This window comes from Suncus etruscus, chromosome 2 (assembly GCF_024139225.1).
Source record: "Suncus etruscus isolate mSunEtr1 chromosome 2, mSunEtr1.pri.cur, whole genome shotgun sequence".
Taxonomy (NCBI): domain Eukaryota; kingdom Metazoa; phylum Chordata; class Mammalia; order Eulipotyphla; family Soricidae; genus Suncus; species Suncus etruscus.
The window spans coordinates 69,998,066-70,024,392 of record NC_064849.1 but is presented as its reverse complement, the minus strand read 5'-3'; the positions used below and the strand labels follow the sequence as shown (position 1 = coordinate 70,024,392).

At 35.9% G+C, this 26,327-nt stretch overlaps 1 protein-coding gene across 1 annotated transcript; it reads left to right on the top strand.

Annotated features, from left to right (window-relative positions):
• Positions 1–24,883: 24,883 nt before the first annotated feature.
• On the top strand, positions 24,884–25,834 carry LOC126001768 (olfactory receptor 4K3). The gene has a single exon (XM_049769002.1). It carries the CDS (start codon positions 24,884–24,886, stop codon positions 25,832–25,834), a length of 951 nt encoding a protein of 316 aa, XP_049624959.1.
• Positions 25,835–26,327: the final 493 nt, after the last annotated feature.

Here is a 26,327-nt window from a genome sequence, read left to right as displayed (position 1 = left end):
GGCAGTACCATACCATGCTCAGTGCTCCATTTAACTCTGACTGTTTTTTTTTCCTTGTTTTTGGGCCACACCAGACAGCGCTGGAGGTTACTACTGGCTCTGCACTCAGAAATCACTCCCTACACCTTGTGTTATGGCTCTGACATCCAGACTGTTTAATTTAGCACAATGCCATCAAAGTTTATCCAGGCTCGTTCAAATGGTAGATTTTCCTTCTTTCTCAAGACTGAATAATATCCTGTACATAAATAATACCTGTATACACATACATTTATTTTTATTTTTAACTGGAGGAGGAATCTCAAGAAGTGTAGCAATGATTCTAGAACAACTGAGCAGGGGTTTTTTTTTTGCTTAGTATTAAATATTTATTTCACTTCCTGTTCACTAGTAAATCAAAAAAAGTAGTTTTCTGAGATATAGTTACAAATAATACAGTATAGTACAAGTATAAATAGTGTTCTAGAAAATCAATGACATTTTAGTAAATAAAGTTGCGCAAGCATCACCACAACCTAGTTTCAATTTTTTTTTTTTTTTTTTTTTTTTTGGTTTTTGGGCCACACCCGGCGGTGCTCAGGGGCTACTCCTGGCTGTCTGCTCAGAAATAGCTCCTGGCAGGCACGGGGGACTATATGGGACACAGGGATTTAAACCAACCACCTTAGGTCCTGGATCTGCTGCTTGCAAAGCAAACAACTGTGCTATCTCTCTGGGCCCCACAACCTAGTTTTAGATTATTTATAGTACCTCAAAAAAGTTCTCCATGCCAAGTAGCAATCCTTCCCCATGCATTTTAGTGCCAGGTAACCCTTAATCTAACTATATACTTTGATAATTGTGCTTTATATTTATTTTTAAATTACTTTTTTAAACACCATCATTAATGCAAAGCCCAAGTACACAATACCGCTTGGACCCTATGTTATATCCAATTATCAAGTATTATTTTATCATCCTAGTTATCAGGGCACTCCAGCACACACCTGGTAGTACTTGGGCTCATATGGTGCAGGGATCGAATCAGAAGAGGCTGCATACAAGTCTAGTGCCTTCATCTAGGTACTTTCTCTCTAGGTCCTATACTTTTTATCAATACTATATTTTCTTTATCTATTTTCTAAAATAAACACTTATATTGCTTCTATTTCATGACCATTATAATTAATACTACAATTAGCATGAAAATGCACATATATTTTTGAGACCTTGATTTCAGTATTTTGGATATAAAGTCAAAAGGAGGATGACAAGAACATATGGTAACTCTAAAATAACTTTTTTAAATTTCTTAAAGAATTCCTTCTGTATTACATATGGACTATACTAATTTATATTCTCAGCAAAAATATTCTGGAGTTCCCTTCCTTAATTCTTTTGCCAAGACTTATACTTCTCTATTTTTATGATATTCATTCCAGTAAGTGTGAAGTAATATCTCATTCATTTTGATTTGAATTTTCTTGATTATTTATGCTCTTTTGTGTTCCTATCAATCATATTTATATGTCTTCTCTGGAAGCATAGATATATTTTGCTGTTGTGTTTGTTTCTTTGTTTTCTTTGCTGTGTAGTTGTGTGAGATTTTGAATTTTTGATATAAACTCCTCTATTAGATATATGGTTTACAAATATTTTTCTCAATCCATACATTGCAATTTTATGGTGCCAATTGTCCTTTTGCTTGTAAAAACTTTTAATTTTATTTAGCTCTTCTTATTAATTTTGCCTTTATTACTGTGCTTTTTGTATCATACAAAATTATTAAAAAGACAAAAGGCAAAGGAGCGTTTCCTCTATGCTTTTTCAAGAAATTTGAGAATTTTAGGTTTTATGTTTATTTTTACTCTGGAATTATTTTCCAATTGTGGATTCTACTAGATAATCTAATCAACTAACTGAAAGAAAGGAAGATGTACAAAGTACAGTTGACTAGGAGCAGATTTTTATTAAAAAAAAAGAAAAGAAAAACCTATAAGCATATAATTTTAAGCAAATTATTTTGAAAACCTAAAGAAATAACTTCTAATAATGCTGATCAAAATAAAGAGGGGGGGTCCTTGCTTCACACCCAAGGAAAGTTAGAAGTTAAAGCAGAAACCAAACAATGTAATAGTCATACAGCATGACATGAGACCAAAGCTCTGCAGAAACAAACACCAAATGCACTGTAGGGACACAATTGGGGAAAATGCTTCATTGGACAGAGTATGAGAGAAAAGAAATGTCTGGAAGCTATGGCTCAGGTTAGGGGACTTAGAATCTATCAGGATTAATGAAACATCTAGTGACCTTGGCAAGGAGAGAAAAGCTGTGAAGAGAAATAAACTTTTGATTCAGATATCTCTGATCTGGTTGGAAGGTGATACTCCTAAAAGGATAAGATCCCAGTATTGAGAACAATAAAAATGCACTGACAATGACCTGTGTTAAGTCTTAGTTGTTGTACCCTAAAAGGAGGGACATAAAGCTAACATCCTAGTATATTCCCAATGTATGTGACGCCTAACCCACATTCTTGATAAAAACTACAACAAATGTGAACTTCAGTGTGTCCTAACCCACACTCTTGATAAAACTACAACAAATGTGAACTTCAGTGCGTCAAGGAGCTACTAGAAGGGAAAATTATGAAATTAGATTCGAAGATATATTCAGCATTCCATCACTTACCTTACAAGGGTGAGGCTCTGAATTCTATCCATGAAATCACAAAAGTATTTTTAAATTAAAAATAAAATTAAGTAACAGCGCCACCTGCTGTAAATGTTTAAATAGTTCAAGTGTGGGGGGGGTGAGAGACAGACAGACAGACAGACAGACAGACAGACAGAACTTTCCATAATCCCATCTCAAAGACATGGAGCATGTATATTACTACCAAATCAAATAAAATATAGTTCTAGAAAAAATATAGCATAGCATGCTAGAAAGAAGAGCATCATATAGTGCTAAAGAAATTAATACAGTGAAGTATACAAGTGTTATGTTATTTTAAAATGTTATAAGAAACTAAAGAGACAAAAGAAAACTCAGAAAAGGCACACTCAATAATGGAGAATTCATAAAGCAACAGTTTTAGGATGTGAAGGCTCAAGAGTAAGATAAAGGAAACACACTAGATCAAATGAATGTACACACCAGTGTACTCAAGATATCTACGTAAATTTTTTTATTTTTGGTTTTCTTTTAGTTTGTTCTGTTTTGGTTTGGTTTTGGGTTTTTTTTTTTTTTTTGAGGGGGGGGTTCACACCCGGTGATGCTCAGGGTTTTCCTGGCTATGCGCTCAAAAATTGCTTCTGGGGAGGGAGATCAAATGAGACGCTGGAGATTAAACCCAGGTCCATACTGAGTCAGCCACGTGCAAGGCAAACGCCCTATTGTGCTATTATTCTGGTTCAAATATAATGGTTCTAACTTAAAAGTTTTGCATTATCATGAAATTATTTTTAAAAAAAAAAACTTTGTTTATCGGTTGATTGATTGATAGGTTTTTGGGTCAAACCCATTGGCGCTATTTGGTTACTTTTGGCTCTGCACTCAGAAATCACCCCAGGTGGGGGACCATATGGGATGCCAGAAATCGAATCAGGTTCCTCCCAGGTTGGCCGCATGCAAGGCAAACACCCTACAGCTGTGCTATCTCTCCGACCCCAATGGAGTTATTTTTATCTCTAATAAAATATAGTTCTAGCAAAAAATATATAGCATAGCATGCTAAAAAGAAGAGCATCACATAGTGCTAAAGAAATTAATACAGTGAACTATACAAGTGTTATGTTATATGTCCATATTTGCCTAACATAGAAACAATAAAAAAAAACGATATTTGCAGTCATGAGGTGCAGAGGTACCCAGCAGAAGCCAGTGGTGGTGTCCGGTCATCCCCTAACCCTTCCGCATAGTGCCAAGCACAGGGGAGCAGGGCGAGGGCATGAGCAGCTGGCCAGCTGCATTCCCAAGTCCAGCCACTGCTGCCAGAATCTCTTGCCAAGTACCGACCCCCCCCCCCCCAAGGCACAATCAGGGAGCATGAAGCCTCAAGCATAAGCCATTTATTCCTAAGAATTTGGCTGGAACTCGAATGTGGTTTAAATGTAAATAAGTAATGAAAGTAATTAGTAGGCGGAGGAGTCCTCCCTGCTGTGAGATTGGCAACCGGGAGAAGCTGAGGGACCTTTTTGCTTTGAGTGTTTCTCTTCTCTGATCTCCTGAAGCTTTCCTCAGAGGGCTAGGAAGGGCCCAAAAAACTGTCTACTGGAGCCACTTGGCCAAAAGGCCAAGAAAGACGGGGCATGTGAAAACCAGCTATCAGGGATGCACCAAGAACTAGCTCCTTTGTTTGTGGAGGAGTCATCCCTGCTGTGAGATGGGCAACTTGGAGAAGCTGAAGAGACCTGTTGGCTTTGCATGTTTCTCTTCTCTGATCTTCTGAAGCTAGGAAGGGCCCAAAAAACTGTCTCCGGGAGGTCCCAGAAGAGCACAGCCACTCCACTGCACTTTGCAGCCGCACTCTTTCTAACTGATGAACCCCCATCACAACACACAGAAAAATTCACACTACAAGTGTGCCAATGGGGAGATCTCGTAGGCAAACACCATATACAGAGAATGAAGATGATAGCTCTGATGGCCCAAAAAATACCATCTGATTAACCTCTCAGATAAGGATTTTGGAATAGAAATATGGAAGATCCCATGGAAATCACAGAAAACATAGCTCTAGCTGAACAGAACACAAATATATAAATCAGAAAACTCCAAACTAAAATAACAAATCTGAAAAACATGGTAACTCAACTGAAAAACTCAATGGACAGACTCTTCAACAGGGTAACAGCAGCTTAGGACAGAATCAGTGAACTAGAAGATCAAATGCAGAACAACTCTATACAACAGAAGAGATTGGAAAATAACCTTAAGGAAAACAATCAGACAATGGAAAAAGTACTCAAGGAATGTGAACAGATGAAAATAGAAGTCTTTGATAAACTCAACAAAAACAATGTAAGAATCATTGGAGTCACAGAGGCCCAGGAAGGAGATCCCCAGGAAAAATTAACAGTCAATAATATCATCACAGAGAAACTCCCAGAGCTAAAGACTGCATGCAGTCAAATCCTGCATTCCTGAAGACTACCAGCTAAAAGACACCTGAAGAAAATACCCCAAGATGTATCCTAGTTACATTGACAAATCTTACAGATAGAGATAGAATACTGAAAGGAGCAAGATCAAAAAGGAAAATTACATATAGAGTAGCATCCTTAAGACTTATAGCAGACATGTCACAAGAAACTTTCAAGGCCAGAGTACAGTGAGGGGGTATTGTAACAAGACTTAATGAAATGGATGTCTCACCTAGAATACTGCACCCAGCCCGATTCATGTTCACGTTTGAAGGAAGGATACATAGCTTCAAGGATAAGCAACATCTCAGAAACTTCACAGATGAAAAACTAGCCTTAAAGGAAAAACTGAAAGGTCTAATTTAAGACAAGACAGTCCAACAAACACACAAAACCTATAAACAAAGATGACACTAAATCCTATGACAATCATCTCCCTCAATGTCAATAGACTAAAAGTACCAAGTAAGAGGCACAGAGTGGTGAAATGGATCAAAAAGATGAACCCAACCTTCTGCTGCCTACAAGAAACACCCCTGAATAGTCAGAACAAACAGAGACTAAAAACCAAAGGCTGGAAGAAAATCATCCAAGCAAACAAACCCTTTAAAAAAAGCTGGGATGGCCATATTAATATCGGATGACAACTTTATTTATTTATTTATTTATTTTTATTTATTTATTTTGGTTTTTGGGCCACACCCGGCGTTGCTCAAGGGTTATTCCTGGCTGTCTGCTCAGAAAGAGCTCCTGGCAGGCACGGGGGACCATATGGGACACGGGATTTGAACTAACCACCTTTGGTCCTGGATCGGCTGCTTGCAAGGCAAAAGCCGCTGTGCTATCTCTCCAGGCCTTTTTTTTTTTTTTTTGGATTACAACAACTTTAGACTCAGAAAAGTTGTAAAGGACAAAGATGGACACTTCATACTAATCAAGGGATATGTGCAACAGGAAGAAATCACACTACTAAACATATACGTACCCAATGAGAAATCAGCAAATTATCTAATAAAATTATTGACAAATTTGAAAGAAGACATCAACAATAACATAATAATTGTGGAAGAACTCAACAGGGCCTTATCAACACTTGCTCGTTCAAAAAGACTGAAACCCAACAAAAAATATACTAGCCCTGTAAAGAGAAATGGAAGAAAGAGGACTAGTAGATATATATATAGGACACTCCATCCCCAGAAACCTGGATATACATTCTTCTCCAATATACATGGGGCATTCTCCAGGTTAGACCACATGCTGGCACATAAAACATATCTCCATAAAATCAAGAGGATAGAAATTTTTCAGGCTATCTTTGCTGACCACAAGGCTCTGAATTTAGATGTGAACTACAAAGGGACACAGAAGAAAAACTTTAATAACTGGAAATTAAACAGCCTGCTAATGAACAACCAGTAGGTCCAAGATGAAAACAAAGAAGAAATCAAAACTTTCCTGGAAACAAATACAATGAAGACACAAATTATCAGAATCCATGGGCCACAGCAACAGCAGTACTGATAGAAAAATTTATAGCTTTGCAAGAACACGTCAGGAAGAAGGGGAAAACCTAAACAGCTTTATGACACAGCTTATTAATCTAGAAAATAAAAGGAACCAAAAATAGAAATACAGAAGGAAATAATAAAGCTCAGAGCAGAAATCAATGAACTGGAAACCCAAAAACAATCTGAAAGATCAAGGAAAGCAGAAATTGTTTTTTTGAAAAAATAAACAAGATTAATAGAACATTAGCAAAACTCACAAAGAAAGAGAGAAACTTGATAACTCATATTAGAAATGAAAAGGGGGAGATCACTACAGATATTGGAGAGACTGAAAGGGTAACCCATAAACCTATTTGGATCAAGGAGGATGAAAAATGAATTGGACATCTTCTCTTTAGATTTATCCCAGGAGAAAAGGTATTTCTGTTAATCTTTCCTACTATAGAAACCCCCACAGGGGCCTTGATGCAACAGTCAGGACCTTTGGAATGGGTATATTTACATAACAAAGAGCCTCACTCAGTTGTCCCCTACTTGCAACCGATTTCAGAGATTATTATCAAGGCAAGACTCAGATCTATATCTTTACTAGGTTTTGACCCAGATATAATAGTTTTGCCAATACCAAAAAAGGAAATTGAGTCAATATTGCCTCTTAATGAATCTCTACAAAAGTACCTCTCAGATTTCACAGGAGAAATATCCTCCCATTATCCAGCAGGAAAAACTTGGGACTTTTTAAAGAAAACTCAGTTTGTTATTTCTTCAATTGTTTGGGATTCCCCTATTCCCAATGCCAAGGTATTTTACATCGATGGATCCCAAAATGAAAAAGGAGAAATAACTGGAGACAACATTAATATGACTATAGATACCAAATATAAATCTGCACAGAAAGTTGAATTAGTAACGTTAATTTACCTATAAAAAATGTATCTGAAACCATGAATATAGTTTCTGATTCTTTGTATGTGGTAAATTTATGTCATGTGATAGTCACTGCTTCCCTTAACGCTAATAACCCGATCATACAGAACTTAAACGATTACAGCAGCTTCTTCAAAAACAAACTGAGCTCATCTTTATCATGCATATTAGAGCCCACTCAGGTCTTCCAGGACTGATGGCTCAAGGAAATAAAACTGCTGACTTGCTAGCAATGCCTATATTTAAATCACCTGTAGAGGAACATTCAGCCCTACACACAAATGCTGGCCATTTACATGTGAATTATCAAATTCCATGGAGGCAAGCTAGAGAAATTGTAGAAAACTGCAACATATGTGCACCGTTAACAAAAAAGACTCACATAGCAGGAGCAAACCCAAGAGGCTTACAGTCTAACGAACTTTGGCAAATGGATATAACTCAAACAGATTTATTTCCAAGAAAACCTTATCTTCATGTTGTGGTGGACACTTATTCTCGTTTTATGTGGGCAATTCCCATGTCTTCTCAAAAATCTAAGGCTGTTTGTAGTTTTCTTTTACAATGTTTTTCTGTGGTGGGTATTCCATATTCTATAAAAACTAATAATGGGCCAGCCTATGTTAGCAAAACTTTTTAATTTTTTTGTAAAGAATGGCAGATAAGACATCTGAAAGGAATTCCTTACAATTGTAGGGGACAGGCCATTGTAGAAAGGACACACAGAACCTTAAAAACTCAATTACAAAAAAATAGAAAAAGAGGTTTACCACCAACGGACTTGCTATCTTTGACTCTTATCACACTAAATTACTTAAACTTACCCCAAGGGGAAAGTTACACTGCAGCGGAAAGATATTTTAAAGGAGATATTCAGAGACAAGAAACAACCCATAAACCTATTTGGATCAAGAAGGATGAAAAATGGATGGCTGAATATCTTCTCCTAAGAGGAAGGGGTTATGCCTATGTTTCTACAAATGACAACCCTCCCAAGAAATTTTGGGTTCCATTACACCTTGTTAGAAATCGGACTAGCACAAATGATCAGGTTCAGACTATAAACTCTCCTTCAGAGCAAAAACAGAATACTCCAGACACCAACAGCAGTAATATAGCTGAGGTCTCTGGGGCAGGGAACAACAATTTAACTGTCACACACCATACATTGAGTGAGACTGATGGTAGTGATAAACGCTTACACTCCGAGATGCAAAAGGAAAGACAGGAACCTGTCTTAACTGGGCTCCAAAATATAGGAAACTCTTGCTACATGAACTCAATATTGCAATGGTTATATAATATTTCAGACTTGACTCAGTATTTTCATCAAGATCATTATAAAAAGGATATTAACAAGAAAAAATCCAATGGGGCATGAAGGTAAATTAGCCAAAGAATTTGGTCGGCTCATCAAAACCATGGGAAATGGATTTCATAGATATATTAACCCTGAAAGCTTCAAAGTAACAATTGGTTTACTTAATGACCAATTTGCTGGACACAATCAGCAGGATCCTCACGAACTACTGATGTTCCTAACAGAGGGACTACATCAGGACTTGCTTGCTGTATATCTAATGACAGACAAAACTACACATCTTATGAAAAATGAAAATTATGAACAATTTAGTCCAGAACACCAAAAGGCTCACAAATCTATTATTTATGATCTCTTTCAAGGACAAGTCAAATCCATACTACAGTGTCTCACATGCCACCAAAAGTCTGAGATTTATGAGACATTTGTTCATTTGTCTCTGGCTGTTACATCTACAGATAAATGTACATTACAGAAATGCCTCTCTGAATTTTTTAAAGAAGAGTTAAGGGATGACAACAAAGTTCTGTGCAACAGCTGCAAAATTAGAAGTGATTTTTAAAAGAAAACGTACTTATGGAAACGCCACCAGTACTTATAATACACTTGAAACATTTTACTTTTGATGGCAAACAAAAAAAAAATACACACTTATATAGATTTTCCTTTAGAAGACCTCAATTTAGTAGAATTTACTTCAGAGAATAAAAGCAAGACTAAGAAATACAACTTATCATCAGTGTCAAACCATTATGGTAAAGTTCACTGTGGACACTGTACTTCATACTGTAAAATTGCTGCAAAACAACACTGGATCAATTTTGATGACAAGAAGATCAAAAAAGTCCCTAATACATTGGTGAAATCCACAGCAGCATACATCCTGTTTTATACTTCTTAAAGATCTACAATGAACACCAGATAATCATTTGACTTCCTTATTGGTTGCTATTAATGCTCTAGGGTTCTTTCCACAGGCATGATCAATGAATATGGATCGAAAATCATGGACCCCCAATGTGTTTCCTTGTATGATGGATTTATGTCTTAATTTCATTATTGCTCTAGGTCTCAGTTAATCATTAAATCTTACAATTTAATTTAGTCAAGGTTCACCTGAAAGAAATATTTTTCATCATATTAATGTTGTTTTTCTTTCTAGGTATACTCATTTAACGACTTCCACTCTTTTTATTTTAACATCATTGCTTTATTTCCCTCAATTTAGGTTTTAAGACACTGACATAATTTTTAGGTGGACTTTCTTCACAGTGCTTCTTGCCTATGATTGATTATCATAGAGTTACTGTTATACAATAACTTTGTATATATACTGTTATACACTTATAGCAGAGTTTTCCATGTTTGTATTATGCATGAAATTCTCTTTCAGATCTGCTCTGCTCTGCCATAAATGATTTTTTTTTGAATTTGAAATGATTTATCTAAACAGTTGCCGGCTAATACATTTTAAGGCACTTTTAGTTGATTCAGCTGAATTCTCTTTTCTTTTGCTCTATTTTGGATTCTTTCCAACAAATATTTTTTGGTATGAGTGAGTGTTATGGCCATATTTTTTGTGAAGTCTGTATATGTATATCTTGTTCAGTGTCTGTCTGTTTTGCATATTTTGTATATAGTTCCCTTTTTCCTAACTTTATCTTCCTTCCTAACTTTATCTTCCCCAATTTAGTCTTCCTTATCCTTCCTTCCTAGTCCTTAACATTTAATTCTCAGGATTCCCTTCACATGTGCAACTTGTCTCATTCACCCACAATTACAAGCCTCCTGTTCTCTGCCCGAGGAAGAAATCCATGACTGTTGGAGTTTTCTACCACGTTTGCTGCAAACTTGTTGAAAATGAAGCCACCTGAAATTTGTGTCACAATAAAACCCCAGAGAAAAGATCCATGGATAAGACCCACAATCTCTGGATCCCAGTTAAACTGTGTTATCTGAATCTCTGGTTTTCCATCCACATACACAGTGCTATTGTTGACCATCTCTACAAAGGCTACCCCAAGATTGCACCGATCCCAAAGAAAATGCAACCAACTCATGATGGCTTCAACCCAATTTTTCAGACCCATCAAGTGTCTTTGGCCTGTCTTTTCGGAGTTCCAGACCCCTCATCTTTACAGATTGGTATTGGACTCTGTAGAAATTTCATCTTTTGTATTTTTCTTATAATTGTAATCCTTTAAATTTATATTTGGTACTACACTTCTTTTGACTATTGTAATTAATGTCTTTCTATTTTAGTTTTTAATCTTAGGAGTTGATATTGTATTACATTAGGGTTTTGCTTTCTTGACTTTAGGTTAGTGGGTTAGATATTGTTATCTATAATTTCCTAAATGATATTTTTGTCTGGTCTCAGGGCTTTTTGCATGGGCGCATCATAGGCAAAATACTAGGTTTATAGGAGGTTCCATCCATTTTGGATAGACCCTCAAGTTGTTTATTTACACAGGGAGGGTCTCTGCCTTAAACATTTTGTTTTGGTTTGTGACTTAAGCTCCCATCTATAAATAATTGACCTTATTGGTACATCAATTTCGGACATCATATGGACTTCAGCCTGGATTAAGAACTTGGATTAAGTTCAGAAGCCTATTGATCATCATTGCAGTGGCCCCCACTCTTTAGGGGGTATATGATTCTTCCTCCAAAATAAGGCCCTAATTCAATGACCTCAAAGATGGGCTTTCTGGTCTACCAGGACTTGAATGAAAATGGGTTCGGAGAGATAGCATGAAGATAAGGCTTTGCTTCACATGCAAAAGGTAATTGGTTCGAATCCTGGTATCTGCCAGGAGTAACTCCTGAGCACTGCCAGGTGTGACCCAAAAACCAACAATAACAACTACAAATACAGAAAAGGTGCTTCTTCTCGCCTGCTACACAACCTTTCTGGTGTCTCTTTGAAGGATCTATGTACGTCTTAGATTAATCTTCTCAGGAGCTTGTAGTTGATTCCTTGATACATATTTCTGGTTTTAGACACCCTGTGTTAAGGTTAGAAGTTTTTCTTTACATTTTCCTGTGATGCGCTTATGCAAACAGCTGATCTTTTATTATTTACTAATTTTTCCTTTAATAATTGTAGATAATATTGTTTGTTTACTAAAAACAAATGGGGGAATTGTTGTGTATGTAAATATTTTAGGGGATTACTATGTTACTCACCCTAACCTGATTGGTGATTGTGCCTTACCCTAGGGTGTGACCTGGCATTCTGCCCCCACCCTAGGGTGGTACCTGAGTCTGCTTCCACCATTGGGTGGTATCTGATCCCACCATTGGATAGTACCTGATTCTGGGGGATAAAAACAAGGATCTATGGAAGGCAAGAGGCTTTTGGCTGGAACTGATATTGAGTCTTTAGACTTCAGTCTTGTCCATCGAATAAAGCTAATATTTCCACAAGCCTGACTGTCTGCGAGCTGTTTACCCATCGTTTCACCTCAGAACCATCAGCTGGACAGGGTGGCAGACGCTTGCTCCAAGCTGGAGGGGAAAGACCTCATCCTCCATTCCTCCATCAGTCAACCTCTTTAGGGGCTGACTTGCAACAATCAGAGACTGCTTTGAGAAACTCTATGCCACGAAATATGAGAACCTGGAAGAAATGGATAAATTATTGGACTCTTATAACCTTCAGCAGTTGAGTAAGGAGGATATAGGGCATCTAAACAACCCCATAACTATTGAGAAAATTAAAATGATAATCAAATGTCTGCCCAAAAAGAAAAGCCCAGGCCCAGATGGAGTTACTAATGAATTCTTTCAAACCTTTCAAGAGGAATTACTTACCAATCCTAGCCAGGCTCTTTCATGAAATTGAAAAAACAGGTACACTTCCAAACAGCTTTTATGAAAATAACATCACCTTTATACCAAAACCAGACAGAGATGCTGCCAGAAAAGAAAATTACAGACTAATATTCCTGATGAACACAGATGCAAACATCCTCAAAAAAAATCCTGGCAAATAGGATCCAATGCCTCATCAAGAAGACCATTCACTACAATCAAGTAGGTTTCATCCCAGGAATGCAAGGATGGTTTAACATCTGAAAATCTATCAACATAATACACAACATCAACAACAAGAAAAATAAAAATCGCATGATCATATCAATAGATGCAGAGAAAGCATTTGATAAGGTCCAACACCCATTCTTGATAAAAACTCTCAGCTAGATGGAAATAAAAGGAACTTTTCTCAATATAGTTAAGGACATATACCACAAGCCAATGGCAAATATTATCCTCAATCAAGAAAAACTAAAAGCATTTCCTCTAAATTCTGGTACAAGACAGGTCTGTCTTCTCTCACCATTCCTCTTCAACATAGTACTGGAAGTACTTGCTATAGCAAAGAGGCTAGAAAAAGACATCCAAAAAAATCCAGATAGAAAAGGAAGTCAAGCTCTCACTGTTTGCAGATAGCAAGATACCCTAAAGACTCTACCAAAAAGCTATCAGAAACAACAGATACATATAGCTAGGTGGCAGGCTACAAAATTAACACACAAAAATCAATGGCCTTTCTATACACCAATAGTAATAAGGAAAAAATGGACATTAAGAAAACAACCCCATTCACAATAGTGCCACACAAACTCAAATATCTTGGAATCAACTTGACTAAAAATGTGAAGGACCTATACAAAGAAAACTATAAAACTCTACTCCAAGAAATAAGAGAGGACATGCGGAAATGGAAGCACATACCCTGCTCATGGATTGTCAAGATCAACATCATTAAAATGGCAATACTCCCCAAAGCATTATACAGATTTAATGTGATCCCTCTAAAGATACCCATGACATTCTTCAAAGAAGTGGATCAAACACTTTTGAAATTCATTTGGAACAATAAACACTCTAGAATAGCTAAAGCAATCCTTGGGAAAATGAATGTGGTAGGAATTACTTTTCCTAATTTTAAACTGTATTACAAAGCAGCAGTTATCAAAACAGCATGGTATTGAAATAAAGACAGCCCCTCAGATCAGTGGAATAGGCTTGAGTACTCGGAAAACATTCCCCAGACATACAATCACTTAATATTTGACAAAGGAGCAAGAAATCCTAAGTGGAGCAGGGAAAAACCTCTTCAACAATTGGTATTGATGCAACTGGTTAGTTATTTGCATAAAAATGAACTTAGACCTTCAGCTAACATCATGTACAAAGGTAAAATCCAAAAGGATTGAAGACCTTGATGTCAGACCTGATACCATAAGATATATAGAACATCACATAGGTAAAACACTCCATGACATTGAGACTAATGGCAACTTCAAGGAGGAAACTGTACTCTACAAACAAGTGGAAGCAGAGATAAACAGATGGGAATATATTAGGCTGAGAAGCTTCTGCACCTCAAAGCAAACATTGCCCAGGATACAAGAGCCATCCACTGAGTGGGACAAACTATTCACCCAATACCCATCAGATAAGGAACTAATATCCCAAATATACAAGGCACTGACAGAACTTGACAACAACAACAACAACAAAACATTTAATCCCATCAAAAAGTGGGGAGAAGAAATGGACAATTTGACAAAAAAGAAATACAAATGGCCAAAAGTCACATGAAAAAATGCTCCAAATCACTCATTATCAGGGAGATGCAAATCAAAACAACTATGAGGTACCATCTCACACCACAGAGATTGGCACACATCACAAAACAAGAACAAGCAGTGCTGGCGGGGATGTAGAGAGAAAGGAACTCTTAGTTACTGCTGGTGGGAATGCCATCTAATCCAACCTTTATGGAAAGCATTATGGAGAATCTTCCAAAACCTCGAACTTGAACTTCCATACAATCCAGCTATACCACTCCTAGGGATATATCATAGGAACACAAAAATCCAATACAAAAATCCCTTCCTCACACCTATATTCATTGCACCACTATTTATAATAGCTAGACTCTGGAAACAATCAAGATGCCTTTCAACAAATGTATGGCTTAAGAAACTGGTTCATATACACAGTGGAATATTATGCAACTGTCAGGAGAGATGAAGTCATGAAATTTTCCTATACATGGATGTACATGGAATCTGTTATGTTGAGTGAAATAAGTCAGAGGGAGAGAGATAGTAGCAGAATATTCTCATTCATCTATGGGTTTTAAGAAAAATAAAAGACATTCTTGCAATAATTTTCAGAGAATAAAGAGAGGAGGGCTGGAAAGTTCCAGCTCACTACATGAAACTTACCACAAAGAGTGATGAGAGTATAGTTAAAGAAATAACTATGCTGAGAACTATGGTAACAGTGTCATTGAGTGAGAGATGTATAAAGCCTGTCTATAGTACAGGTTGGGGTGTGGTGGGGAGGAGGCTCACTACATGAAACTTACCACAAAGAGTGATGGGAGTGCAGTTAAAGAAATAACTATGCTGAGAACTATGGTAACAATGTCATTGAGTGAGAGATGTATAAAGCCTGTCTATAGTACAGGTTGGGGTGGGGTGGGGAGGAGGGAGATTTGGGACATTAGTGATGGGAATGTTGCACTGGTAAATTAGTGTTCTTTCCATGACTGAAACCCAACCGCAATAATGTTTGTAATCAAGGTGCTTAAAATATTTTAAAAAATATTTGCAGTTATGATAAGATGCTGACAGTAACATAAATTGAGTGTTTTGTTTTTGTTTTGTTTTGGGGCCACACCCGGTGACACTCAGGGGTTACGCCGGGCAATGTGTTCAGAAATTGCTCCTGGCTTGGGTTGAGGAGGTGCATATGGGATGCCAGGGAATTGAACCTCGGTCCATCCTAGGCTAGTGCAAGCAATGCAGACACCTTACCTTTTGCGCCACTGCTCCAGCCCCTAAATTGGGTCTTTTTAACACCATCTTTACAGCAACAGAGCTAATTAAGACAAAGTTCAATAAGGGAAAGAGAATTTGGACAGCAAATTAGGTAATATGGCTTAATATATAATGAATTACACAGCATTTTACTTAATATAGCACAATATACATTCTACAGGAACTAGAAAACAGAAGAAATAATGTAAACAAATCAATAGACATAAGGAAACAATAAAAAATAAAAACAAACAGCTAGATAGTTCAATTGCATGTACGATCTCTAAGTTTGATCTTTGGAACAAACACCAGTGGGAAGAACCCCTGAAAACTTTCTGGTGAGTTCCAAAAACAAAACAAAGCAAAAAATTAAAATAAAATCAAAGATGGGAGTCACAGGGGTAGAGCATGTGCCTTACATTTGTGAGACCCTGGCTTGATTCTTCAAGTACCACCTGTGCCCATTACTTGCAAAGCATTGAGGGATCAGACAGGTGGCCCCCATCACTATAACATCTGGCTTAAGCACTGAATTATAGACCGACACCATCAAGCCAAATATCACCAGGTAGTCCTCTAACTATCGGAGCATTGCTGGTGGTAGCTTCAATAAAATAGATTAGAGCAGATATGAATGAAATAAGTTTAAAAAATAACAATTTATAAGAACAATAAAATCAAGAGCTAATTATTTTAAAATATTAAGTAAAAGAAAAGTCACAGAAGAGAAAGGATAAACAAAGAAATACGATCAGAAATAAAATTTATAACAAACACTAGAGAATTTCTAAGTATCAAATATCATAAATATCAATATTATATGATAATTAGACCATATGATATTAACCAAATTGGACAAACTAGAACATATAGAGAAATCCACAAGTCATTCTACTACTTAACAAGCAAAACTAGAAAACCTAAATAAAATCACGAGTAATGAAAACTTTTCAAAAATTAAAAAAAAAACACAGTGCCAAATAGCTTCATTAGTAAATTCTCCAAACATTAAAAAATTAATAGCTATACTTTTCAAAAAAAATTTTTTTTTGGTTTTTGGGTCTCACTTGGCAGCGCTCAGGGGTTACTTCTGTCTCTACTCTCAGAAATCGCTCCTGGCATGCTCAGGGGACCAAATGGGATGCTGGGATTCGAACCACCATCCTTCTGCATGCAAGGCAAACGCCTTACCTCCATGCTATCTCTTTGGCCCCACTTTTCATAATTTTTGTAAAGATGAGGATTGAAAAATACAAACATTCTATGAAACAAACATTCTATGAAACAAACATTATCCAAATTCTTCAAGGAAGGATATCATACTCATTAATACTAATGACATGCCTAATGAGAATAAAAGTAAAAATCTCAACAAAATGTTATTATAAGCATTAAGCTATATATTCTAAAAATATTATGAGACAAATATTACTCTGATGCCAAAAGAAGAAAGATATCTCTGAAATAAGAAAATTATAGACCTATATCTCTATGAATATATATGCATAGATTTTTAAACAAAATATTAGCTACTTGAATTCAACAATATATCAAAAAGATTGTACACCATAACCACATAGAATTTGATCCATGAAAGAAGTCTAGTTTAAAATATACACATATAATGTTCCATATCAACATAAAGAAAACATTAAAATTGTATAGCCCTATCACTAGATAAAGAATAAGTACTTTATAAGATCTATTGTGTTGTTATTGTGTTTTTATCATCCATTGTGTTTTATCATCCACTGTGATAAAACTTTCCATAAAAGGGGCTGGATTGGTGGCGCAAGCGGTAAGATGTCTGCCTTGCCTCTGCTAGCCTAGGACAGACAGCAGTTCCATCCACTGGCATCCCATATGGTCCCGCATGCCAGGAGCAACTTCTGAGCACATAGCCAGGAGTAACTCCTGAGCGTCACCAGGTGTGCCCCCCCCAAAAAAAACTTTCCATAAAAATGTATAAAAATAGAAGGGGCCAGAGCAATAACACACTGGTAGGGTGTTTGCCTTGCTTGCGGCTGACCCAAGACTAACCTCGGTTTGATCTCCAGCATCCCATATGGTCTCCCAAGCCAGGAGCGATTTCTGAGCCCATAACCGGGAGAAACCCCTAAGCATCACTGGGTGTGGCCCACAAATTAAACACAAAACAAAACAAAAAAGATAGATAGATACAAGAAACTTTCTTCTAAAAATATTTACTATAATGCATAGCTAACATCATACTCAATGACAAATAATAAAACCCTTCACTTTAGTATTAGTCATAAGAGAGTTACCCACTCTTACTGCTACTATTTAAAATACTATTGGGAGGCCAGAGAGATAATACAGCAGTAGGGTGTTCGCCTTGTACATGTCTGACGTAGGACAGACCTGGGTTTGATCCCTGGCATCCCTTGGCGATTTCTGAGCACAGAACTAGAAATAATCCCTGAGCATATTCAGGCATGGCAAAAACAAAACAAAACAAAACAAAACAAAAAACCCTAAAATACTATTGAAAGTTTTTGTCACAGCAATTAACCAATAAAGAGATATTAAGCACATCCATACTGAAAAAGAAGTAAAATGTTCACTATTTGCAGATGGCATGATTTTATTTTTATAAATGCTCAATATTCTACCAAAAAAAAAAAAAAACTCCTAGAAAAAAACTTTTAAACAATGTTCAGACTACAAAAATCAACAAGTAAAGTTCCATGGCATTTTATGTATAAATTATAAAATAGAAAATAGAAATAAAAAAGTAGTTCCACTTATAATTGTGCCTCAAAAATAAAGCACCTGAAATTCAATATAACAGAAAAGAAAAAAGACTTATACAAGAAAAACTACAAATCACTACTAGAAGATATAAAATAAGACACAAGAAAGTGAAAACACATCCTCTATTCCTGAACTGGGAAATAGTAACATTGACATCCCTACCCAGGTTTTATATAAATTCACTACATTCCCTATAAAAATTATACATGGTGTTTTTAATAAACTATAGCAAGTGATGTTAAGAGTAATAACAACCTTTGAATTTTAAAAGAAATCCTAGGAGAATAATAGATGACTTATTGTTTCCCAATTTTAAATTATACTATAAAGCTATATTAATCAAGACATGTGGTACTATAATAAAGACAGACTTTCAAAACAAAGGAACATAATTGAGAGTTTATAAACTGATTCTTGACTCATTTTTTACAATGGAGCAAAGAGTGAAGCAGAACAAGGAAAACTTTTTCAACAGAGGGGGCTAATTCAAAACCCTACCTCTCACCATGCACAAATCAATTCATAATGCATTAAAGATATTGATATGGGGCTGGAGAGGTGGTGCTAGATGTAAGGCGTCTGCCTTGCAAGAGCTAGCCTAGGATGGACCTTGGTTTGATCCCCTGCAGTCCCATATGATTCCCCCAAGCCAGGGGCGATTTCTGACAACATAGCCAGGAGTAACCCCTGAGCATCAAACAGATGTGGCCAAAAAAGAAAACATATTGATATAAGACCATAATCAATAAATAATGTTGAAGATACATAGAACCATTTTTGATGCTGAATCTAATGATATGCTCAATGGATCAATATCACTGGTCAAGTAAATGGAATCAGAGATAAATCAGACTACATCAAATTTAGAAGCTACTGCGAGGCCAAAGAAATGCTGACCAGAATAAATATACACACTACAGACTTGGAAAAATATTTCCCCAACATTCATCTGACAAAATATTAATATCAAGACATTCTTGTAAAACAACAATTTAAAAAATGAAAAGAGTTAAACATAAACTTCCTCAAAGAAGCACATAGGTGGCAAGTAAATATACCAAAATATACTCTGTATCACTTATCATAAAGGAAACGTAAATCAAAACATAAGTGAGATATCGCACCAGTGAAACTGACACACATAAAAACAAACAAACAAATAACTAATGTTGGCAGGGATGTGGTTCATTTTGAATACTTACAGATAAGGTATATATAATTAAGGGAAATATCCAAATTACATGTAAGCAAATGTATAAATTACCAAGCCGTGAAAATTGTAAGTACAAAGTTGAAAGTCGGTAATCTTCAGAGGAGAGGGCAGGCCAAGTACCCCACTGCTAAAGCCTCTGCAACCATTATCCAGTATTACCGCATCACCATGGCCTTGCTTCACCATTTTTCTACAGCTCTCTACCTAGTTATCAGTCTAACCAAGTCTCCACGTATAGTAGTATTTGGTCTGATTGAACCAAGAACTTTTTGGAGTGAGTGCAGGTACCCTCTCCCCACCTTCTTATACTTCTGGAAAACCTGGAAGCTGAAAGAACTCCCCACAAAATGCACAGTATAAGCAATAGTACTTGGAATTCCTAGACCATGTGGCTGCATTTGTGACCATGTGACAACTCCATTTTTGTTTAGTACTGTCATCCTTATAAGAAAACAAATTATTTTGCATTTATATTTTTTAATTAAATAATTTCTTTATTTAAACACCGTGATTACAAACAATTGTAGTTGGGTTTTAGTCATAACAAGAACACCTCCCTTCACCAGTGCAACCTTCCATCACCAATGCTCTCACCTCTTCCCTCCCCACCCCCACTCCTGCCTGTATTCGACAGGCTTTCTAAATCTCTCACTCAATGGCATTGCTACCATAGTTCTCAGTATAGTTATTTCTCTAACTGCACTCACCACTCTTTGTGGTGAGCTTCATATCTTGAGCTAGTCCTTCAGACCCTCATCTCTGGGAATTATTTCAATGTCTTTAATTTTCTTAAATTAGATGAGCAAGACTATTCTGCATCTATCTCTTCCCCTCTGACTAATTTCATTCAGCATAACAGATTCCATGTACATCCATGTATAGGAAAATTTCATGACTTCATCTCTCCTGAAAGCTGCATAATATTCCATTGTGTATATGTACCATAGTTTATTTAGCCATTCATTTGTTAAAGGGCACCTTGGTTGTTTCCAAAGTCTGGCTATTGCAAAAACTGCTATGGTGAATATAGGGGTGAGGAAGGGATTTTTGTATTGGATTTTTGTGTTCCTAGGATATATCCCTAGGAGTGGTATAGCTGGATCAAATAGAAGCTCAATTTTCAGATTTTTGAGGACTATCCATATTGTTTTTCTTAAGGGCTGGACTAGACGACATTCCCATCAGCAGTGAATGAGAGTTCCTTTCTCCTCACATCCCCGCCAGCACTGTTTGTTCTTGTTCTTTGTAGAAAACATCAATTTAGATGTCAATGTATAACTGAAGCCATGTAATATTCAGAAACAAATGAGGTACCTGGATGGCCATCTAGATACAATAATTTGGACTAAATTGATATATAATAAAATCATCTTCAAAACAGGAGTGGATGGAGGATAACATTGGTGGTGGAAATGGTCCTAATTCACTGTCACTACATACCTTAAATATAACTGTGAAATACTTGTAATTCACATTGGTTACAATAGAAATTTTAAAAAAGAAAAATATACTAAATTTTCCTTTCTGAATTTATCTTCTAATACATTCTATTAGGTAGTTAATTGGATACTTAATATTCTGTATGTACTATAAAATAAGTAGTCTTTAAATAGTTTTATCTTTTATCATTCTTATCAGCAACAAAAGTATCTTAATATAACCCAATATTACATAGAAATTTTAGAGATGGTTAAAAGAAAAGTATAAGATATAAAAATATACAAATATTGTCAAAAGCTAAAAAGACATAGTCTGGACCTATGTAGATAAAATAAATCCTTCCTTTAGTTGACAGTCAGAAAATGGAGATAAAATAATAACTAGAGAAGGTAAAATGTTTAAGAGAAATAGATCAGGATAATATGAACAAACCAATGCAGAGAACAGGTGATGGGGAATAGACTAACAAAACCTTAAAAACTCCAAAGGAATAATACAATCTGAATTGTGCAAAGAATAAGTAATGAATAACCTCAGCCCCCTGATTACCAATTGGCAGAGATAATGTGGAAAGGCTAGTCTCATTCACAGCAGGAACATAATAATAACTTAGAAAATTATTTTATAGTTAAGAAACTGTCCATTGGCTATCTAACAGTCAATCCAGGTGCTATCTGAAGTGTTTACTTCAGATAAATATTTGCATATGAGATTCACACTGAGATTGTTTAACATCTTACAATACAAGAGAGAAGTTAAGACAATATAATAATATGGTGATGTATTCAGAGGATGTAGTAAGATCTTGCACTGTGCTGTGAATTTAGTCTTTATATCTGATATCCAATTCTATTTCTATCACCTGCATTTAATATCATTTTATTCAATTGTTTGTTTAAATTTTATGATTGCACATCAACACTATAAATATTTCCAGATTTATTTGTAAAAGAGAAAGATATAGATTTTGTTTAGGTGGCCATATCCAGCAGTATTTAGGGTCAAAGCTCAACTTGGTGTCCAAGAGTGACTTTCCCAGAGTTGGAGCAATAACACATCAGTTAGAGCTCTTGCCTAACAAGTGACAAACTGCAGTTTAATCCCAGAACCATGTGTAATCCCCTAAACATGCCAAGAGTGATTGCTGAGCACAGAGCCAGGAATAAGCCCTAAATGCCAATGGGAATGGATTAAAATCCAAAAAAGAGTAACTCTCATTTATTCTTGGGGCAACCATGCTGTGGTAGAGATCAAACCCCTGCTATACATATACAAACTATGTGCTACATGGGCTATCCCCATGATCATAACAGAGAAATATTTTAATATGCATCCAATTTTATTCATTTCAATGTTTGCATAAAATATTAACATTTTAGTCACAACATATACTATGTATTTATAAATGTATGATAGTATTCTTCATTTTTATTTCTTCTCCTAGCCTTTAAAATTCAAGTAAGGGTCTGGAGAGATAGCACAATAATAGGGCGTTTGCCTTGCAAGCAGTAGACCCAGAACTGACATTGCTTCAAATCCTGGTATCCCATGTGGTCTCCGTGTTTGCCAGGAGTGATTTCTGAGCACAGAGCCAGGAGTAACCCCTGAGCTGGGTGTGGCCCCAAAATACAACAAAAATAAATAAATAAAATTCAAGTGAATATTATAAAATCTAAAGCCAATTATTTATTAACTATATACAGTATAAATAGGAGAAATATGAGGCTTATCCTTTTTTGTTAGTGGCAGACCGAGAGATATTTGCAGCCTCACAAGTGATAGATGCAATTTTATCTTTGCTATAGTTATATACAAAGGTTTTATAACTACACCCTCCCATACCATACACATGAAGTAGTTAGAATATTTGTAACATTTTTGATCTGTCATTAACTGTGTTCAAATTAACTTGAATGTTTTAATAATTCCCACTGTGAATAAACTATTTGTTTATTCCCCTCCCAGCATATGGTCTTTTTCTGCCATGTAACATACTAAATCTCTTTATATTGGTACAAACACTTTATATACAGATTCAAAGGATTGTAAACTGGGACTCCTTTATCCAGAATTTAGACTTAAATTTGATTTAAGCAGTTGTCCATATTGGCAGGTACTAGCTGAGTCGTGGACATAAATAATTGTGTGAAAAATTTACCTAAAATTATATCACTCAGCCTGCTGAGAATCAGAAGCACCAGCTAGATGACTTCATAAATCATCCAATACCTATCACTCATCTAGGATATGATCTGATTCTACTTTTTCTGAGCTCCAGTTTCTGCCATGACTATTTAAGCAAGAGCTGTGCTGGAAATATTCGTTTAATTTCAGGTATGTGGGAACAGAAATAAATATGAAAGTTTCAGAAAAGTTTATAGGGAGATGAATCAGTAAAGAGCTTATACCTTCCAAGTACAAATCTTTCTAGGAGCAGCCCTGGTTGACTGACCCAGCACCTCTGGACAGAGCAGTGCTTCAGCAATGTATACTAACTTTGAGCCTTGTCTACTGGAAGATAGCCTGGAGTGGCTTTCAGAGTAGCTGAGTACAGTATATAGAGAAGTTCTCTCTATGCTAAAGTTTCTAAAATTTAAAATATTTAAAGTGGCAGCATATAATTACTTAAAGGGATTCAGAGCAAAACGTTGACAAAGAAAATAGATCAATTGTGTCTAGTCTTGGAAAAATTTAGATTACACACCTATAGCGGTTTTGAGGAAGAAAAAATAAAAAGCAAAAATAGCAGAGGAAAAATAAAAATTGGTTTGGTTTTGTGACAAGAGGGACATGTTTGTCATGTGTTTTAGTTACACATAATTTCAATTGGCATTTGGTAAACTTGTAAACTTTCTCCAGCTTTCCATGACATGTAGTTTCCCAAAGTACCAAGTTTCAACTTTTGAGGAAAGTTACAGATAACTTCTAGACTCACCATCACCATCCATTTTCTCTGTAAAAAACCTTTCTCATACTTGTTTCAAGTAAATTTTAGAGACAGGAAGAGTTTTCAGTTCTGAATTACTTTGTTGAATGAAGTCCATCAGTTAAAAATGTCTGATTTCAGGCAGCACAACATTTGTCTTTCCACTTATATTATTTTTGTAAATATCTGATACTTTTTATCTCTAACTACATCATTTTGCCATCCTCTGAAAAGCAATGTTTGTCTTTAGTAGAGGAGAATAGGTTCATTCACATCTGTAAAACAGAAATAAATTAGAGAACAATTCACTTCTATTTGGAACAATCTTTTCAGAAAATGGAAACAGATTGGAGTTTTGTGTATGTGTGTGACCATTGTTTTGGTTCTATTCTAGTATCATAGCACCTTTAATAGAAAAATGCCAGCATTTCTTTCCAATAATGTGTATGCACTGACAATCATTCAGGATTCTCAAACATTATGTTTTGAAAAAGGTTACTCTCTAACAGTTGGTAGCAGCACACTGAAATGTTTTAACTATTTCACAAATTTATTTACAATTAATTTTATGATCATGCTTACATATAAGCAAATTACTAAGTCATAATAATATTGAATCAAATCAAATAACATCTAGAAAGTCTTTGGAAGAAATTCCTAGCCACTCTAATAAGAGAAGTAATATAAAACTACTTGGTGTTAGTATGCTGGCCACTAAAATGTTTTATTTTTTAAAAATCACTTTAAATCTAATTGCTCTATTTTTTCCCCTAGTTCTTCCTTCTTGGACTTGAAGTAAATGGCATGGAATAATCAATCAGTGGTAACCGAATTCATATTACAGGGTCTCTCCAGTTCTTCAGAACTCCAAATTTTCTATTTTCTGTTTTTCTCTATGGTCTACGCAGCCACAGTTCTGGGGAACCTCCTTATTGTGCTCACTATTATATCAGAGCCACGTCTTCACACCCCCATGTATTTTCTACTGGGCAATCTCTCTTTCATTGACATGTCTCTGGCCTCATTTGCCACCCCCAAAATGATTGCAGATTTCCTCAGTGAACGCAAAGCCATCTCCTTTGAAGGTTGCATTACCCAGATATTCTTCCTGCATCTCTTAGGGGGTGTTGAAATTGTGCTGCTCATATCCATGTCTTTTGATAGGTATGTTGCTATCTGTAAACCTCTACGTTACTTAACTATTATGAGTCAAAAAATGTGTTTTGGACTTGTGACACTTTCCTGGATTGTTGGCATCTTCCATGCTATGAGTCAGTTAGCATTTACTGTAAATCTGCCCTTCTGTGGACCCAATAAAGTGGACAGCTTCTTTTGTGATCTCCCTTTAGTAATCAAACTTGCTTGTGTAGACACATATATTTTAGGAGTGTTCATGATCTCAACCAGTGGCTTAATTGCCCTGGTGTGCTTCATTCTTCTTGTGATATCTTACACCATTATCCTGGTGACAGTTAGACAACGTTCATCTGGTGGTTCCTCAAAAGCTCTCTCCACTTGCAGTGCCCACTTCACTGTTGTTACCCTTTTCTTTGGTCCGTGCATTTTTATTTATGTATGGCCCTTCACAAATTTCCCAATAGACAAAGTCCTCTCAGTATTTTATACCATTTTTACTCCCCTCTTGAATCCAGTAATCTACACTCTTAGAAATAAAGATGTTAAAAATTCTATGAGAAAACTCAGCAGCCGTATCTTTAAGTCAAGGAAGACTGATCATACTCTTCCTTAATTTCATCATATAAAAATGAAATAGTTGCTCAGTATGACAGCATTCATTTTCCTTACCCAGTTGTTAATGATCTATTGTAAGAAATTAATTATTTGATGAACAATTTCTGTATTCACACTCAGAATTCACAGACTCAGTTTTATTCATGCTGTTTCTCATGAAGCAATATTTACTACAGAGCATTATAAAACCTATACTCAAAACTTTATTGTCAAAGACTTACTTTTAAAATATCCAATTATTTCCTTTATACACATTTCTGTGATTATCCTTATACCTGAGGTAAGGTATATGTACATTTTAAGAAAAATGTATACAAACATTTTAAGAAAAAGTAGTTTCTCTCAAAACTCTTCTTCATTAGAAAGGAAGCACCACCAAATAGTAGAAAACCCTCAAAGGTAATAATGGAATTTGAAATCTTTACAAATGTGTTCATGAATTAACTTACTTGAGTTTGAAAATAAGGAAAAATCGAAAAGTTCTTGATGAG

Coding starts and splice junctions, on each gene's coding strand:
- LOC126001768 (XM_049769002.1), top strand. CDS start 24,884: ATGGCATGGAATAATCAATCAGTGGTAACCGAATTCATATTACAGGGT.